The sequence below is a fragment of the Dromiciops gliroides genome, chromosome 3 (genome assembly GCF_019393635.1).
Source record: "Dromiciops gliroides isolate mDroGli1 chromosome 3, mDroGli1.pri, whole genome shotgun sequence".
Taxonomy (NCBI): domain Eukaryota; kingdom Metazoa; phylum Chordata; class Mammalia; order Microbiotheria; family Microbiotheriidae; genus Dromiciops; species Dromiciops gliroides.
In genome coordinates this window covers 307,047,479-307,067,016 of record NC_057863.1, presented here as the reverse complement: position 1 = coordinate 307,067,016, position 19,538 = coordinate 307,047,479, and the positions used below count along the sequence as shown (strand labels likewise).

The window sequence follows — 19,538 nt, the reverse complement described above, 5'->3', positions numbered from 1 at the left end:
AATTTGAATATTGTATATATTCCAAATGACATCTATTTAAAATGTTCTTAAATATTTATTGATTTTTAAATTAAATTTCATTGATTATTAAATTTTTATTTATAAGCTACTATATTTTAGTGGTTTAGGGCAACAGTTCTATTTATAATGATTCACCTCTTCTAATCTTAATTTGTTGAATTCTCAAGTGTGTTTTGGAATGTGTATTTTTAGTACAGGTATATAACGTATGTTGGTTTATAAAAGATAGTGAGTTCTTGGTGTGTAATTCTAGTGAGCTAATAGTGTCTTTTTATGTTTCTGGTAGATTAAAAATTTTTTTTTGCAACCTGAAATGATATGTTGCACAGTTCCTACTACTTAATTTCATAACAAGCATTGATAAACAAGTCTAGGATCCTTAAGTATAACCTTTCAATAATTTCTGGTGGCAAGTAACTGGTCTTTAGTCATTACCATAAACCTCTATGTTTATATTTTAAAATCTTCATAGCTCAACCATTTGCTTAATATTTCTTTGTAATAATATTGTTGGTTGAGTTCTTGTGAATATTGTCTATGGACTGCTTTTTGAGTCCACTCTTGGATCTTAGCTATCTCATCAGCCTTAACCAGAGGTAAGCCACTTTCAGTTATATTCAAGGAATCCATTTCTTACCACTAAAGTCCTTGGAATTGTTAAATGGTTCAACATCAAAAATGGATATAGTTTTATCAATGGAGATAGCTTTAAAGAAGAATTACCATCTGTTTTGCCACTGTATCCTAAAGAACTTTCCATCTGATTTGCTGCTGAAATGTTCTATTTGTATTGACTCTCCCTATTGGGATGTGAGCTCCTTGAGAGCAGGGACTATCCTGTCTTTCTATTTGAATATCCAGAATTTAGCACAGTGCTTGGCACATAGTAAGCACTTAATAAATGCTTTTTCATTCCTCATCTACTCAACTGTTGAGTAAAAATATCCAGATTTTCTAATCATTGGTATCAAAAGATATGTTTTCTGGATTCCTTTGTGCAGTATCTTTTTGGTTCAATTTAATTGGCTGATGCAGCACTCAAGTTTTGTATGAATAAGCAAGCTGGGTATTGATATACTCTTTCAGTACCTTTCTGCAGTTCTTCAGTAGTTCTCAAAAAGCTTCTGCCATGGTGGTGCATGGTGGTGCATGGTGGTGCATGGTGGTGCATGGTGGTGCATGGTGGTGCATGGTAGTCTATTCTTTTGGTGGTATTTCTTGACAGTTCTACCTTTTCCCCTGTAGTTTTTACCATGGCAATATTGTCACTTATGGCTGCAGGAACTTTCTGAAAGGTTTTTACATTTTCTGTCTAATAGAGTGGGGGAAATACATTCATTCATAAAAGTTCTAGCAGATAACAGCCTTTTCTCTTTTTTGGTTTAAGTGGTCTACTAGTTGTATTCATACCATTAGACAAAAATTCTCAGAATTATGTTCTAATTATTCCTGCCTTCTTTTCACAATGATTTGAGACTGTGCTATCTTTTTATTTTTTACTGTTCTTTTTATTAAGAATAATTTCTGGAATTTCCATTAAATGAATATTTTAGATAAACCCATATTCTTCAACTTGTCCTTCAGGTTGTAGTAACTCTTTCATTTCATCTAATCTAGGCTCAAGGTTCAAAGCATTGTTAAAAATTATTATTTGCATTGGTTGAGAACATATTAGAGACCAGGGCATCACTGATAAGTTGCAATATGAAACCTTTGTTTCATGTTCGGGTGAAGTATGGTTCCAATTTTGTTGTGACAGAGTAAGTATTCATATCTTCAGTCTATTCCTTGTACGTGTTGGTGGTTGGTGCTAACTGCAATGGAGCACTAACTACAACACATCCGGTAGGGCATTAGCATTTCTGAAATGTTCCAGCATTATTTTATTATCAGAACATAAAGAAATACCATACACTCTACTATCCTCTATATCAAGCTGATGATCATGTCAGTGTCAAGTAGCACCAGCCTGCGACATGGTACTGCCACTATTTTTTTTTCCTCTTAGGGTCAGTTTCATCACACTGACTCAGCGCTAACCTAATCTTTGGCACCTACAGCATCCTGCCAGACCTTCCCAGCGACTGTTTAGGCATATTATGTTCCCACAGTAGAGTGAATTTAGCACAGTGCTTTGCATATGGTAAGCTCTTAAATGCTTTTTCATCCCTCATTTTAAAAATCATCGAGTAAGAAATTATAGATTCTCTAATCATTGGTACCAAAAGAGATGTGATTTTGTTTTCTGGATTCCTTTGTGCAGTATCTTTTTGGTTCAATTTAATTGACTGTGGGGATATCACTCTAGCTGGCACTCCACTCTACTTTGTTATTTCCTATTGTTTCTCCCTTCATTATTCTGCCCCTCCACCACCTATAGTATGAAAGGTGGGTTAGACTTTGATGGGGTTATTATTATTTTTATCTTATTCTTCTGATTTTTTTGGGGGGGGTATGTGGTTCAGATAGAAATGGGTCATTGCTGGACTATATAATTTTCATATTGAATATTCTATGGACTATTGCACACATGGATAAAAAGGTGGTTTTGTAGAAGAATTAAAGTTTTAGGATAGAAAATCCTCCTCCTAAGGCATGCTAAAAGTATCCTTTGTACAATTCCACTAGCAGATAGGGACGTGTACATGAGATATGTACCTCATCCTCCTCCAATGTGTTTTGATCTCTTCTACTCGGTTACTAGTCAACACCCTTCTCAGCATGGTTTCATGATTTTCTCCAATTTCATTCAGCAGAATTGGAGTGAATGCAACAAATGGTTGGAATGATCTAAGGATGGGGCTCAGTTAGGCATGATGGGGAGCTGAGTTGTTTCATCAAGAAGTTGAGACAGGGAAGGGATGAAGATTGTAGCTAGTGCAGGGATGATGATCCAGGAAAAAAAAAACCACACAACTAAGGAATGGCAGGATTAGAGGTCAGTCACTGTGAGGATGAAAAACAGAATTAGGGTTCATAAGACAGAGGGGAGAATAGAATGATAAAGAGATTATAATCAGATAATGGGATTTCAGAGTTAATGAAAATAGAGCACTTCTAGGTGAATGCAAAATCAAGAGTATAACCAACCATTTCTGTGTACAGCTGGTAGAAGAAAAGGAAAAATTCATGGAAAATGACTATATTAAACAGGGTAATTTAAGTGTTTGACAGAGTATTAGTGTATATGTGGAAGTCTCTAGTGTGAAGACAAGAAATTGGGAAAAACAAAAATCTGTGAGCCATGCACTCTGCTCATTGAGGAAGTAAGGAGAGTATCCTGGGTATTTTATCACATTGCTTTCACTAAAATATTACTAGGAACAATATCAAATTATCATGAATACTATTTTAGTGAGAATAAAATGTTTTTCTTCTACAAATCAAAAAGAATATTCTCTATTTCATTTTTATCCCATTCTTTTAAAATTTCTTTTTTGTGCGTATACCTTATAATGCATGTGATATTATAGCACAGTTATATTATATGAAGAACCTAAGATTCAGGGGATTAAGCACTTGATTTGGAATCAGGAAACCTGAGATTAAATTCTGTTTTAGACACTTACTAGCTGTGATTCTGGGCAAGTTATTTAACATCTCTTAGCTTCAGTTTCCTCATGTGTAAAATGGGAATAATAATGGTACCTACATCAGAGGGTTGTTGTGAAGATAAAATGAGATATTATATGTGAAGCATTTCCAAACCTTAAAGTGTTATATAAATGTTTATTATTATTCCTAGCTATTATATTACATGTACAGTATATAATTTATACATAAATATATATGTTTGGGAGTGTATGCTCAAATATGTTTTACTGATATTAGTGCACAATTGTTGGAGCTCATTGCTCTACATCAATGAAATCATAAATCTACACTGCTTACCCCCATCTAATTTTTTTGTTTAATAAGATGAGGCCAATGATAAAATGGGTAGAAACAAATTTAAAATGCTGGACACCATTTTGCAGACCAGTTTTGGTTATTTTACAACAAAACAAAGAACATTTACATGTTTTTAAGTGTATTTACAAGTTTGGAAGATAGAGAGTACAAAAAATTTTGGTTTTAATACATTAACTGCTCCATAAGCACCAAGGGTAAAAATAAACATATTTTTTTTAGTATCATCAACACCTAGTACACTGTCAGCCTCAACATGTCTTGGTAAATATTTGTTAATTAATCAGTGTCGATTCTAAAACAAGGGTCTTGGTGTGAAACACTGGAAAGACTTCACATAATTGCAAGATTAGATTCCAGCATGTGAGGTATAATTTAAATTTCTACTTATACATAATACTGATATAAGAATACATTTTATAAAATTGATCATTTATAGGAAATGCTTCAGATAAATAATCTAATTACCAGATTTTTCTTTTTTTGCTTTGACTTCGAAGAACCAATTAAAATGAGGAAGTTAGATTAGATAATTTCTAAGGTCCCCTTATAGCTCAAATATAATGAGTCTAATTCTATAAACTCTAGGCCTACAATGACGATTATCTGTTCTCTTTCTTCACCTGGCAGGTCAAGTTCAAGATAACCAAAATGAAAAAAAAAAGAAAAAAAAAAGAAAAAAAAACCTAGAAGGGGGCAGCTAGGTGGTGCAGTGGATAGAGCACCAGGAGGTGCCTATCAGGAGGACCTGAGTTCAAATCCGCCTCAGACCCTTGATATTTACTAGCTGTGTGACCCTATTGCTTCACAAAAAAAAAAAAAAAAAAGATATCCAAAATGGAACTTGGTCTTCCCCTGAAAGCAAATCTTCCAAATTTCTCTGTTTTTCTTAAGGACACTATTATTCTTTTAATATCTGGTTTCCTAATAATCCTTCTTGACTTTTGTTTTCCTTTCTCTCCCTCCAACATTGACCCAATAAATTTTGTCACTTCTACCATTATAACATATCTCCTTTTCCTAACCATCTTCTTTTCTCTATTTTCATGGAGAACTCTATCCTCTTCTATAGTAATCACCTTCTAGTCTCTCTTCTCTACAATTCATATATTGCATGCAGTGCTAAAATAATCTTCCTAAATCACTGGTCTGACCATGACATCCCTGCCAATTAAAAGCCATTAATGCCTTTCTATTGTATGTAGGATAAAATAAACAATCGGTCTGCCATTTTAGGGATTCCACAATCTGGGTCGAATCTACCTTTCTAGGCTTACTTCATATTATTGCTTTTCACTATGTTCTAGTCAACATGAATTACCAGTTGTTCCCTGAACCCATTCCATCTATAGCCTCCATGCATTTGCATAAACTATCCTTCACTGATTGGAATGCACTTCCTTCTTGTCACCTCCTCCCAAAATTTCTGTGAAGCTTTCTCAGTTTTTAATACTTTGTTCCTCTTCAAATGACCTTTTATTTACTTTTAGTAGTTATTCATTAATTTCAATCATGTCTGACTCTTTGTGACTCCATTTGGGGTTTTCTTTGTAAAAAGACTGGAGTGCTTTATTTACTTATATGCATTGATTTATTAACTCCGTCCCATTTCCCTCTAAGTAGAATTAAGTCACCTTAAGTCAAGTATTTTATATTTGGGAAATAGATATGTTTATAGTGTAATCAGTTTTGTTAATTTCTGAGATAGTTTTCTCTAAATATGTTTATTTCTCATTATGGGTTCCAGGGTACTCATTTAAACCATTCTAATCTATGTCATTCTATAAACATAGAAATTCAAAATGTATTTTTGCGTGTCATAGGCTCTTTTGTCAGTCTGCTGAGACCTATAAATCCTTTCCTAGAATAATATTCTTAAATGTATAAAATAAAATATACAGGATTACAAAAAATCAATTATACTAACATAGCTATCAAAATAAAATTTTAAAGTTCATGATCTTCTTGAAATCTCTCCATGGAACCTATGGGGAGTCTCTAGGTTAAGAATCTGTGGCCTATGTGATAAAGTCTATGAAATTTTAAGTGATCCCTTATGTTAAAAAAGCTTGCCTACATAAAGTATGCCTTTTGTTTATAGGCAATAAGTTTATACATCCATTTATAATGAAATGAAGATGTTTAGTGTATTATATTTGGTGCATCTAACCAGGGGTAGGTTAAGAACATTCTAAATGTCTCCTTCAGAGATTTGAAGTTAAAGTCTTTAATCCTTTTAATAATAGATTCTAGGGGTAGCTAGGTGGATCAGTGGATAAAGCACTGGCCCTGGATTCAGGAGGACCTGAGTTCAGATCTGGCCTCAGACACTTGACACTTACTAGCTGTGTGACCCTGGGCAAGTCACTTAACCCTCATTGCCCCACCAAAACATATATATATATATATACACAATAGATTCTACCAGGATTACTCCTCGGTTGAATAAGAAGTGGATTACTTGAATTGTTTTTATTTATATTCTTGAACTTTATTATGTGGCTTTGAACTGTGCTTTTTGCCTCACATGTAGTGGACACTTGCTAGGTGTTTGTTGAGTTGAATTGACTTTGTTTTGTTTATTTATTTGCTTTTTGCGGGAATACCCAAACTAGGGTATTTATCTTTATAACTCTCATTTTATAGTAGAGGAAATTGAGGCTCATTTAACTCAAATGACTTGCCCAAGTTCATATAGTTAGCACATGTCAGAGTTGAGATTCAGACCCAATATTCTCTTCACTATATGATGCCACCTCTAAAACCAACCGTCAAACCAGCTTAAATTATTAGAATTTAGCAATTTTTTAAAAAGTGAGCTTATGCAGTGTCCTAAAAACTATTAAACATAAAGGGTGTAGGGGCACCAGCCCTGGAGTCAGGAGTACCTGGGTTCAAATCCGGCCTCAGACACTTAACACTTACTAGCTGTGTGACCCTGGGCAAGTCACTTGACCCCAATTGCCTCACTAAAAAACAAAACAAAACAAAACAAAAAAACCAAAAAACATAAAGGGTGTAAGATGAGTGTAATCAAATACAAATATTCAGATACTGTAGCTGACAAAGTAGTTGATATTTAACAGGGGCTGTCTAGCTCTAAAAGTTGTGTGATTCTACAAAGGCAACCCATTGAGAATGAGTTATGTTTGCAAGAAATTTCCATTCCTATGTTAAGAGCGTAAGAAAAAAAAGGAAATAGAGGTTGAAGAAAATTGATCTATTCTATCAATCTATTAGGATGCATCTCAGTGAATAGAGTGCTGGACCTGGAGTCCTGAGCCAGGAAGACTTGAGTTCAAATCTGGCCTCAGGTACTACTAAGCTGTGTGACTGGGGGCAAGTAATTATTATTATTTTTGTGTGTGAGGCAATTGTGTTTAAGTGACTTGCCCAGGGTCACACAGCTAGGAAGTGTCAAGTGTCTGAGGTCAGATCTGAACTCAGGTCCTCCTGAATCCAGGGCAGGTGCTCTATCCACTGCACCACCTAGCTGCCCCAGGTGGCAAGTCATTTAACCTCTGTTTGCTTTAATCCATCGGAAAAGGAAATGGCAAATCACTCCAGTATCTTTGCCAAGAAAACCCTATGGACCCAATTGGTGTGCTGTGGTGCACTGGGTCACAAAAAAACTGAATGACTGAAAAACAACAATTGATTTATTGAGCATCTATTTCTTTTAAGGGACTGGACTAAGTATTGAATAGGGCATAAAACAAGTATAACACTTCTCCCAGGGAGGCTTGAAACCTAATGGAAGTGGGTTAACAAAATTATCTACATAAATATACTCTTTGAGAAATTTTATTTTCCTCCCAGAAGTGGTCATAAATTGAACAGCATTGGTTAGTCACCTAGTTCCCCTCTTGGCCAATGGCACATGTCTAGAGATCACCTTGTGAGGTTAGGGATATGGTTTGTGTTTAACATAAATTTCATGTAGTACCTCATGTAGGAATGGGATATGTTAATGGCCTCAATACAACGTCCAGCCATCTGTCCAACCAGTCAAGTCTGAATGAATAATGACACAGATATTGCATCGTTAAGAAAAATAATCTTGACCATAAAATTTGTTATACATTGATGCCTAGTAAGTATCGAACAACTTAATATATATATATTTTCATGTTTTCCCTAGAAACTGACTTACACAAAGGAAACAGCAAATAGGTAAGTGTTTGCTTTTCTTTGAGTTCACATTAGGGAGAAAAAATGTGTAATGTCTCTATGTGATTGCTCAATGTTAATTGTTGCCTTCTCATTTTCTTGCCAGCTCCTGCAGTGATTGGCCCTGTAGGTAAGTGTCTTGATGTCCCCTAGCTTGCAGCCACTTCCCTTTTCAGTTTTTGGAAGGCACAGATTTTGTTTACTGTCTGTTTTTTAAAAAGACACAGACTTGGGTCTCTACCCTAGAAAAAATAAATAGATGATTAGTTTTTGTGGCACAACCTACTACTTTTAGGTCCAAAAGCAGGGTGGTGAAACCAGGACCAGCTTTTGAAGGTGTAGTCAACAATTTAGCAACAAATGTTTATTAAGCAACTACTCTGTACCAGACACTGTGCTTCCAGCTGTGGATACAGAAACAAAAATGAAAGGGTCCCTACCCTCAAGGAACTTGCAGTTTATTGGGTGGTGTATCTTGTATATAGATTTTTTTCATTTCATTTTATTTTTCAGTTAACAAATATTTGTTTTTTTCTCCCATTCCCACTCATTTAAAAGAAAAAGAAAACAAAACCCTTATAACAAATAAATACATAGTCAAACAAAGTAAACTTCCACATTGTCCATGTCAAAAAATGTGTCTTACTCTGTATTTTGAGTCTATTACCTTTCTATTGGAAGGTGATTAGTATTGTTTCATCTGTCTTCTGGAATAGTCATTGATCAGAGATCTTAAATTGTCTTTTATAATATTGTTGTTATTGTATAAATTGCTCTTCTGATTCTGCTTACTTTACTTGGCATCAGTTCATACAAATTTCCCCAGGTTTTTCTGAAAGTGGTCATTTTTTATAGCACAATGTTATTCTATTATATTCATATACCATAATTTGTTCAGCCACTACCTAATTAATGGATGTCTCCTTAGTTTCCAGTTCTTTGCCCCTAGAAAAAGAGAGACTTTAAATATTTTGGAATGGATGGATTCTTTTCCTCTTTCTTTGCTCTCCTTGGTGTATGGGCATAGTAGTGGCAGCACTCCCAATTTGCTTTTCAGAATGGCTGTATGATTTCATAGCTCTTCCAACAGTGTATTTATGTACCTCTTTTCTTACAACCTTTCTAACATTTGTATTTTCCTTTATTTTGGTCATCTTTGTTGATCTGGTGGGTATGAGACAGAACCTCAGAGTTGCTTTAATTTTTATTTCTCTACTTATCAGTGATTTGGAGCATTTTTGGCTCCGATACAGCAGTTGATAGGTTGTATATCCTCCTTTGAGAACTTCCTTTTCACATCCTTTGACCATTTATCAACTGGGAAACATAGAACACTAAATTAAAAAAATATACAAATTATTTCCAGGAGAGAAGAGATGCCAGTAATGTTTGGGAGGGGGTGGTCAGGATAGATTTCCTAAAGGAAATGGCACTTCAGCTAAAAATTAAAGGAAGCTAGGGATCCTCTGAGGTTGAGTTGACAGAGTGCTTTCTAGGCTCCAATTGCTATTGAGACAGAGATAGAGAGAGAAAGACAGAGAGAAAGAGACAGAGACAGAGAAAGAAACAAAGAGAGGCAGAGACAGAGACTGAGACAGAGGTAGAAAGAGAAAGGTAGAGAGAGAAAGAAACAGAGAGATGGAGACGGAGAAGGACACTTCTAATAAAATATTTTGAGTGATTCCAGCTTTATGTGTTGGCAGACTGCAGGTCCAAGCTTTGAAATCTCCATATGGTCAACTTTCTTCATCAGCCTAGTTGGAGCAGCTAAGCAGACAGTTGCCCCACCTAGTTTAGTGCTATCATAAGAGAGTGTGGTTACAGCATTCTTGACAAACAGCCTGAATTCAAGACTTATTGGGCTCCATAGTCAAGAAAAGGGAAGAGTAGATTCATCTCCTGCTGAGAGAAATGTTTCTTGTACACTACACCAACCAACAAATCACTGATGACAGGCAGGGTGGGGGCTCCAGGGTGTGAGTCTAACTCATAATGACTGGGAAGGGAACAGAGAAAAAGGAGCATGGTATTAAACTCCAGTGCTTTCAGATTGGCCAGGGCAAATTTGGTGTTTTCTGGGACTGGTCAGAGCCAATCTCATTAGACCATCTCCCGCCCAGCCCACCCTGCTGACTCAGAGTACTCATGTCCACTCCTGTGCGTCAGTTGGAAATCCCTCTTACACTCAAGTTCTCTTCCCATCTCCACCCCAAGCTCTGCCTTTATTTATTTATTTTTGCAAAGGAAAGACTGAAAATGCTTTCTTCTCTGACTTGATTTGTGAAGAGAAATTCTCAAACTTGTCAGCATGCTTTAATGTGCTATAAAATAATGTCCCAGAGGCCATACAAGTGATGCATTTATATCTCTATATGTCTACATGATAGCTATGTATGAATATACCTAAAATCTCTCTCCTCACTTACACATACACAGTGGATAGAAGATAGGGGTTGGACTTGTGATTTCATTGATATAGGAAATTATTGGATGAGGAAAATCACATTACCAAGGCAGGTTGTTAGTCCTGAAAGATTATGACTTACCCAGCATCACATAGACAGTATATGTCAGAGGTAGGCCTGGAACCCAGGTCTTAGTTCCAAAGCCAGCTCCACTATACCATGCTGCTTCTCATGTATACTCATACATATGTAGTGCTGTTTTTTATTCAGTTGTTTCTGTCATGTCTGACTCTATGTGATGCCATTTGGGGTTTTCTGGCATGGATATTGGCATGGTTTGTCATTTCCTTCTCCAGGGTCACACAGCTAATAAGTGTCTGAGCCTGGATTCGAACTCAGGAAAATGAGTCTTCTTGACTGCAGGTCTGGCACTCTATCCACTGTGCTACCTAGCTGCTGCTATACATACATATATGGACACACATATGTTTGTGTATGTGTGTATATATATATATATACACACATATATTTATATTTTAAAAACATTTCAAGAATTTAAATTGTTCTTTCTAAAGGTACATATGTAATTACATTTTAAATAATCATGAAGGAGCTAAATGGAGAGAGATAAGCAAGTCTTTTTCTCTTCTTCCCAAACTAATTTCCAAGGAAGTGACTATTAGAAACTGAGCCTGGAGTCTCATGAGAGAAGATCAGTCAGGAGGCAGAGCATTCTGCTCCAGTGAATGAAAAGCAAGTTAACAGAACAGATGCCTTTAAAATTCCCCCTCTTCATTAAGAAGTCTAATGGGGGGGGGCAGCTAGGTGGCACAGTGGATAGAGCACCGGCCCTGGAGTCAGGAGTACCTGAGTTCAAATCCAGCCTCATACACTTAACACTTACTAGCTGTGTGACCTTGGGCAAGTCACTTAACCCCAATTGCCTCACTAAAACAGTCTAATAGGGTTTGTCCTTTTCCCCAATATGTTTGAATGGGCCTAGGCAAAGCTCTATAATTGAATCAGAAGCTTTATCCTTCTAGAAGTAACTCAAGATCCTAGTTTCTCCTCAACCAAGATAAGTCTTCATCTTTCAGATTATCAGACATATGTGGTTTCCATGGCCATAGTGACAGAGTGGGGAGAAATGAAGGAGGGAAGCTAGGAGAGGTAGGAGGAGTAAGGAGAGACGTTGCTGGGAAAACATTTAATCCTAAGATTGAAAAGAAGTTGAATTTAAATCGACTAAATGTCTTGTATGTATCCCAAAAGTCCTGTGGAGGACATTTCATTTTGGTATTTCAGGGATACTTGGAAATCTGTTTTCAGAAGTGGGTAGATTCATGGCCAGGACTCAAAGTTCTCATTCTTTAATCAAGAAAGACATTGAACACCTATTAGGTGCCTGGTACTCTGCTTAAACTGTGCTTCAACATAGAGGTAGTGAATGCTAGTGGACAGAGAGAGTACAAAACCCATGTATTGGTTAAGGACAAACTACTACTACTACTACTACTACTACTACTACTACTACTACTACTACTACTACTACCACCACCACTGCCACTGCTGCTGCTGCTACTACATCATCTATCTATCTATCTATCTATCTATCTATCTATCTATCTATCTATCTATCTATCTATCTATCTATCTATCTATCTATCTATCTATCTACGTATCTATCTATGTATCTATCTATCATCTATGTATCTATCTATCACTATGTATCTATGTATCTATCATCTATCTATCTATCTATCTATCTATCTATCTATCTATCTATCTATCTATCTATCTATCTATCTCACCTTCTAAGTGCTTTACAAATATCTCATTTAATCCTCATACCAACTCTGAGAGGTAGGTGCTGTTTTTATCACCATTTTACAGTTGAGGAAATTGAGGCAGACAGAGATCAAGTGACTTGCCCAGGGTCACACAGGTAGTAGCAAGTGTCTGAGGCTGGATTTGAGCTCAGCTCAAAACTCCAGGCCCAGTACTCTATCCACTGCATGACCACTTAGCTGCCAGGTTCATTTTTGTCAAATGATTAAAGATAACATCTCTTTATACCTGGTGTTTTACCACTTGATAAAATATCTGGATTTGTTTTGATTGTGTTGCTGTCAGCTTACCTTCAAGAAACCAAGGCTTCTAACTATACTTAAACATATCTAGAACAGTAATGAACAGAGAAGGAACTAGCATCTCATCTCCTTCAGAGACTGCAGATGTTTACAATGGCTTCAGTTGTGCCTGACTCTTCATGACTCCATTTGGGATTTTCTTGGCAGAGATATTGTTTGCCATTGCCTTCTCCAGTTCATTTTATGGATGAGGAAGCTGAGGCTAACAGGGTTAAGTGACTTGTCCAGTTTCACACAGCTAGTAAGTGTCTGAAGCCAGATTTGAAATCTGGAAGATGAGTCTTCCTGACTTCAGGCTTAGTGCTCTCTCTACTGGGCCACCTGGCTGCCTTGACACTGCAGTTAGCAAACAACTATTTGTCCAATCTTCCTGGTAAGTTCAGTTTCTGCCTCAAAACCCTCTTCCAAATGGCTTAGTCTCAAGATGAAAGACTCATGACATCAACTGGAAAAGTCTGAGACGGGTCCCAACAGCTTAGGGACAATGGTGAATAGGTTCAGCGAGAGGCACATATTCAGCCTACAAGTTCCTGTAGTTTGCCTGGCATCTATCATTTTTCTCTCATTTCCATGTCTACTATTTAAGTCTTAATTTCACTAGTGGTTTGTTCAACAGTCTCTATTATTTTACTTTACCTCAAAATATCTTTTTCTCAAGGTTCAGGAGGACAGCCAACAGAGACCTTACTCTCTCTGTTGCTAGTTTCTTTGCCAGGGAGGCGAGATTGCAATTTATCATGTGATTAAAAAAGAACTAAACGATTGCCCCCAGTCTCCTCTCAGCCATTCCTGCTGTCCCTAGGCAGACAGAACTAGTAGAGCTTTTTAAAATCTACTCTCCTAGAATCACACAACACCTGACTCACACCTTGGATTGCTGACTGGGATATCTGAATTCCTGGGTAACTATAGAGACACAAAGCAGGATAAAGCACCAGATCTCCTCCATACCACCATAAACTACATCATCATGCTTGACCCTGAAGCTCTTTCTAATGTTTAAGAGTTTACAAAACTCCATTGGTATTCTCTATTTTGTCTTGGCAAGACTGCAGTGACTGTTCTACTCCCTAGTGACCTCTTACTACTGATATTGGTGTCATATATCCTGGGTATAATTAATCCATACTCCCATTCTCCCAAACTAGGGGAGATATGAATGTCATTCTCTTCTTTTCCTTCTCTGGCTTCAGACTGTGACTGCTTGGGGTACGTAGAATCATAGCTTATGAGATCATAGATTTAGAGCCGGAAGGGATCTCAGAAATCATTCAGTCCAGTTTGACAAATGAGGAAACTGAGGCACAGATTTTTTTTTAGGTGTCTTGCTCAGAATTACATAGTTAATTAGTGTCTATGGTAGAATTTGAACCCAGGTCTTCCTGACTCCAAGTCCAATCCTTTATCCACTATGCAGCACTTCCTCTTCTACCTGGAGTACTTACCTTGTTTGGTTCATTACTCTTTAAATGGCAAAAAAAAAAGACCTCCAGGCAATGAAAGCAAAAGTTACCCTAAATATCTTTGGGTAGATATTTGACAATTTGATAATAACACATACTACGTATCAGGGACTATACAAAGTACTTTTTTTTTTTTTTTTTGGTGAGGCAATTGGGGTTAAGTGACTTGCCCAGGGTCACACAGCTAGTAAGTGTTGAGTGTCTGAGGCCGGGTTTGAACTCAGCTCCTTCTGATTCCAGGGCCAGTGCTCTATCCACTTCGCCACTGAGCTGCCCCCAAGGTACTTTTTATAAATGTTATCTCATTTGATCCTCACAACAATCCTGGGAGGTAGGTACTATTATTATCCCCATTTTACATTGAGGAAACTGAGACAAACAGAGTTTTAAGTGACTTTCCCAGGTTCCATATGGTTAGTATCTGAGACTATATTTCAGCTCATGTCTTCCTGGATCCAGGCAAAGTGCTCTATCCATCTGTCTCCCTGTAGTTTTCATCTGTTTCTCCTTGCTCTGCTTTCTGGAGCCAAGTACAACATGTCTAATCCCTCTTTCCCCTGACAGTTGCTTGAATATTTGAAGACAATTTAATATTTAAAGACAGTTGGCTCAGGGAATTTTAAGCATTTTCTTGAAACAATGTTTACTCAGTTTCTCTGCAAATGCAAATACCCACGAAATCTCAATTCATTTAACATTCTGTAAATATTTGTTGAGAACCTCTTATTTGCTAGATTCCATGCTATATAACATGGGGGAAATGGAGCAAAGATGAATCAGATGTGATCTCTGACTTCAGTTTGTTAAAACATATGGCATATACAATAACTGTAATGCAAATGAGATCATAGCTATGAAAGAACTTTGAAAACTTTAGAGACATCATTTAAAAATGAGACTGCATCATTACTATTTTTAAAAGGGAGCATTACTAGTACTTAGAAGTACTAATTTTCATTAGATCCAATTTAATTTACTTTTGTTGTTAGAAGGTATCTCCCTTACCTTTGGATTGTTGTTTGTTCAGTCGTTTTTTAGTCACGTCTAACTCTTCATGACCCCATTTGGGGTTTTCTTGGCAGAGATACTGGAGTGGTTTGCCATTTATTTCCTTCTCCAGCTCGTTTTATAGGTGAGGAAACTGAGTCAAACAGGGTCAAGTGACTTGCCCAGGATTACACAGCTAGTAATTGTCTGAAGCCAGATTTGAATTCAGGAAGAGTAGTCTTCTTGATTCCAGGCCTAGCACTCTACCCACTTCACCATCTAGCTACCCTTCATTTACTTTTAGTCTGATTTCTTTAAGAGGTGGATATGAAAAAAAAAATGGGGCAGCTAGGTGGTGCAATGAATAATGCACCGGCCCTGGATTCATATCCTGCCTCAGACATCTGACACTAGCTGTGTGACCCTGGGCAAGTCACAACCCTCATTGCCCTGGGGAAAAAAAAGAGGTGGATGTGTGGGAATGTGCTAATTTGCATTGGTTCTATTGGATCATGAATATGAGCTTTTTTCATGATTCATTCTTTTTCTTAAAATAAGTTTTTATTGCTATCCTGTTTCTTACATCATCATAATTATCCCAAGTATCTCTCCTCTTCCTTCTCCCACAGAGCCATCCCATATAATAGCTAATAGTTTTTAGAGAGGAGAAAACATCAGCTCAAGTGATCAGTATGTTGAAAATGTCTGAAAACGTGCAATGTGTAACACTTGTAGACCTCCCACCTGCATGAAGGACTGGATTTGCTCTTCATTTTATGTCTCTTTATTTGAGTCCTGCTTGATCTTCATAATTTTGTTAATTTCCTTTTGCTTTTTTGGTGTGTAGTTGTTCTTTCCATTAACATTGTTATAGTTACTCTGTTTATCAATTCATATAAGTTTTTTTGTGTATCATTTCATATAAATTGTGTATCAATTCATATAAATTTTTTCATGCCTCTCTGTATTCATTGGATAATATAATTTCTTACAGCATGGTAATATTCCATTCGTTCGTATACCACAACTTGTTTAGTTGTTCGCCAACAGATGAACATCTACTTTTCTATTTTGTTCATATATGTTTGTAAAGATATTTTTTTTCCCCCTGAGGACTGCTTTAGTTGCATTCCAGAAATTTTCTAAATTGCTTCATGATCACCACTTTCTTTTACGTATTGTTTTTATTATTTGTCCTTTGAACTATTCATTATTTAGAATTTCATTGTTAAGCCTTCATTTAGGTCTGTATCTTTTGTTCGTGGCTCCTGAACAAATTACTATTTTTATTGTGTTATGGTCTATCATGGATGCAGTAACTATTTCTTCCTTTTTTACATTTGTTTTCAATTTCTCTGTACTCAAGTACATGGTCAGTTTTTGCTAATGTTCCATTTGGCATTGGGAAATATATATATATATATATATATATATATATATATATATATATATATATATATATATATATATATATATATATATATTCATTTACTGTCCCAATTAGAAGATGTCATAAGTCTTTGGACTCTAATTTCTCTAGCAATTTGTTTGGTTCTATATATTTCCCTTTTGTTTATCTTTTTGTTAGAATTATCAAAATTGAATGGTATTGAAGTAAACTGTCACTTTTTTAGCATTGTCTGTGTTTTCCTATAGCTTAGATTATTTTTAAAAAATGAATTTCAGTGTTAAGATATTTAGAGCATACAAGTTTATTACTAGTAATGCTTCGTTGTCTGTGGTTCTTTTCAGCATAACAGTTTTCTTGTTTATACATTTTTATTTTTTAATAATTAATTTTGCTTTGTCAGAAAGCATGATTGCAACTCCTGCTTTTTTTTTGTTTCAGTTGCTGCATAGTAAATGGTTTTTTTTTTAACCCTATTCCCTTACTTTTATTTTGTATGTGTCTTTGTTTTTTAAATGTTTCTTGTAAGTCACTGATTGTAGGGTTTCATTTTTTTTATCCAATTTGTCACTTTTTAATTTTATTGGACTATGTAATCCATTCAGATTTAGAGTTTCTTAGGTTTATATTTTCTTATATATGTCTCTATTTTTTAAAAAAAGTTTTATTGTGTTCCTTCAGTTACTTTAATCTTTTCTTTAAGTGGCCCTGTTCTTACTGTTTTCTTCCCTTCACTCTTGATCTCCTCCTCTTGTTTCTGATCCCTTTTCCTTAGGGGATTTGTTTATTAGTTCCCTTTTCTCTTATTTTTCTCTGGTTATATAATTCTTCCCTCATTTTTTCCTCTCATGTAGTCAAGTAAATGACTAAATGACCTCCTTTCTTCCTTCTTCAACTAATCCTGTTCATTAGTTTTTAAAATTTCATTTTTGTGCCACTTACCAAAAAGGATTTTTCTCACTTTCTTCATTACTCATCTTCTGTTTACTCTAGACCATCATTCTCTGATTCATGACTCCTATAACTGTCCAGTCTCTCTCTTTTTTCTGTGTTTCTCACAGAATTAAAGCTTCCAAGGTATCCATTCTAGGCTCTCCCATCTAGGTTGTTTCAGCCACTACTTCATAAAGCTTGACCAGTGGATTCTGCTTTTTCATTGTGACTCACTTAAGGAACAATGCCAATTAGTACAGATGTCAGAAATAACATGGCCCCATGGTAGAGCCCTTCCCCTCCCACATTCCTGATTATGAGGGAATGATCTATACTGATCTATAACTACTGATCTGTACCCTCCATGATTACCTTCTTTTTCCCATTTGCCCCAACATCTCCCTAGGTATATGCTCTCCTGCTGCCGCAGATTCCAGTTATCCTCAGGAGTTCCAACTCTTCCCCTTCTGAAATAGGAAAAGTAGACTTTTCAAGTATCAGATCTTCCAACTCACATCCAGAATAAAGTCCTCCTTTCCCTTCATAGACCTTCTTTCTTCACCCACAAGAACATTCATCAGCAGAACCTACTTGAACTACCAAAGTAAAGCCTCTTTCCTTCCCCCTCCCCCTTTACCATCCTTCCTTCCCATTTATTTATTTATTTGTTTGTTTGTTTGGTGAGTCAGTTGGGGTTAAGTGACTTTCCCAGGGTCACATAGCTAGTAAGTGTTAAGTGTCTGAGGCTGGATTTGAACTCAGGTCCTCCTGAATCCAGGGCCAGTGCTCTATCCACTGTGCCACCTAGCTGCCCCCTTCCCATTTATTTTCACCTTCACCCCATCTCCTTGGGTACATTTAGAAGTGAGTTTCTTATAGGTCTCTCTGCTGTCACTCAGTTGCTGTTGCTGTCCTTAGCTACTGCATTTATTCACTCCTCTTGCAATTCTGTGTAGTTTGAGGTGTTCTAGAAGCAAATAATCTCTTCAGTTCTGGATTTTGTTGTTGAGGCAGTTGGGATTAAATGACTTGCCCAGGATCACACAGCTAGTAAGTGTCAAGTGTCTAAGGCCAGATTTAAACTCAGGTCCTCCTGAATCCAGGACTGGTGCTTTATCCACTGTTCCACCTAGCTTCCCTACTGGATTTCTTTTTAAAAAAGGTTCAAACAACTTTTTTCAATTGTATGTTCATCTTTTTTCATGTATGGTTAAGCTCAGAGTTGCAGAGTATGTTTTCCTGGACTGCTTCTGAGCTCTTTTGCTCTTTGTAACACATTATTCCATTCCCTCCTACTTTTTCTGTGTCATACCTATAGGTAGGGAATGCATTGCTTAGAGCATTGTATTTAAAGATAGCACTTTTGTTCATTTATTGATTTATTTGTGGTAAGAAGGTGGAAACATTTTTTCTTTTCATTTTATGTATAAACTTGGTGGTAGAAGGAGATAATTTGATTTTCTATTATTTTTGCCATTTTTTTTCAATACTAGTGAGATTCTCCTCTGTAATTTAACTTTTTTCCTTTTACTAACGATGAAACACCTGGCTGGTATACGGTATTGTGCCAAGTTCTATGATGTTATCTTCTTTTGTCTCTGACACTGTCCTTTGCCAAGACCAGACATCTCCCTTCTGTGCATTTCTCTCTGTTCTTTACTCCGAAATCCATAGCCATTGTATTGATTCTGGTAAATACCCACCTAAGCAACTTTTTGTGGCCTCTGAAGCTATATCTTCTGACTCTTCCACATGTTCAAAGAGTAAAGTTGTGCCTCTTTCAGACTCCAGGAAGTTTACAACTCTTTAGGGGCAAAAAACCAGAGACAATTAGAAGTCAGGTCATAAATGCATTTGTACCTTGGAAAAGGTAAGCTTCTTTCAGAAATGAATGGATCAGGGCAGCTACGTGGTGCAGTGGATAGAGCACTGGCCCTTTCAGGAAGACTTGAGTTCAAATCCGGCCTCAGACACTTAACACTTATTAGTTGTGTGACACTGGGCAAGTCACTTAACCCCAAATGCCTCACAAAATATATATATATATATTAAAAAAAGAAATGAATGGATCATTTTCATTATACCTTGGAAA

General features: G+C 36.4%; 1 protein-coding gene across 1 annotated transcript in view; it reads left to right on the top strand.

Moving 5' to 3' along the window:
• The window catches only part of IMPG2 (interphotoreceptor matrix proteoglycan 2), a 123,457-nt gene that overhangs the window by 29,226 nt on the left and 74,693 nt on the right, over positions 1-19,538 (top strand). The window contains exons 4-5 of the mRNA XM_043997793.1: positions 8,072-8,103; positions 8,207-8,230. Of these exons, the coding sequence (XP_043853728.1) occupies positions 8,072-8,103; positions 8,207-8,230 (56 nt within the window). The remainder of the gene's footprint in view (positions 1-8,071; positions 8,104-8,206; positions 8,231-19,538) is intronic.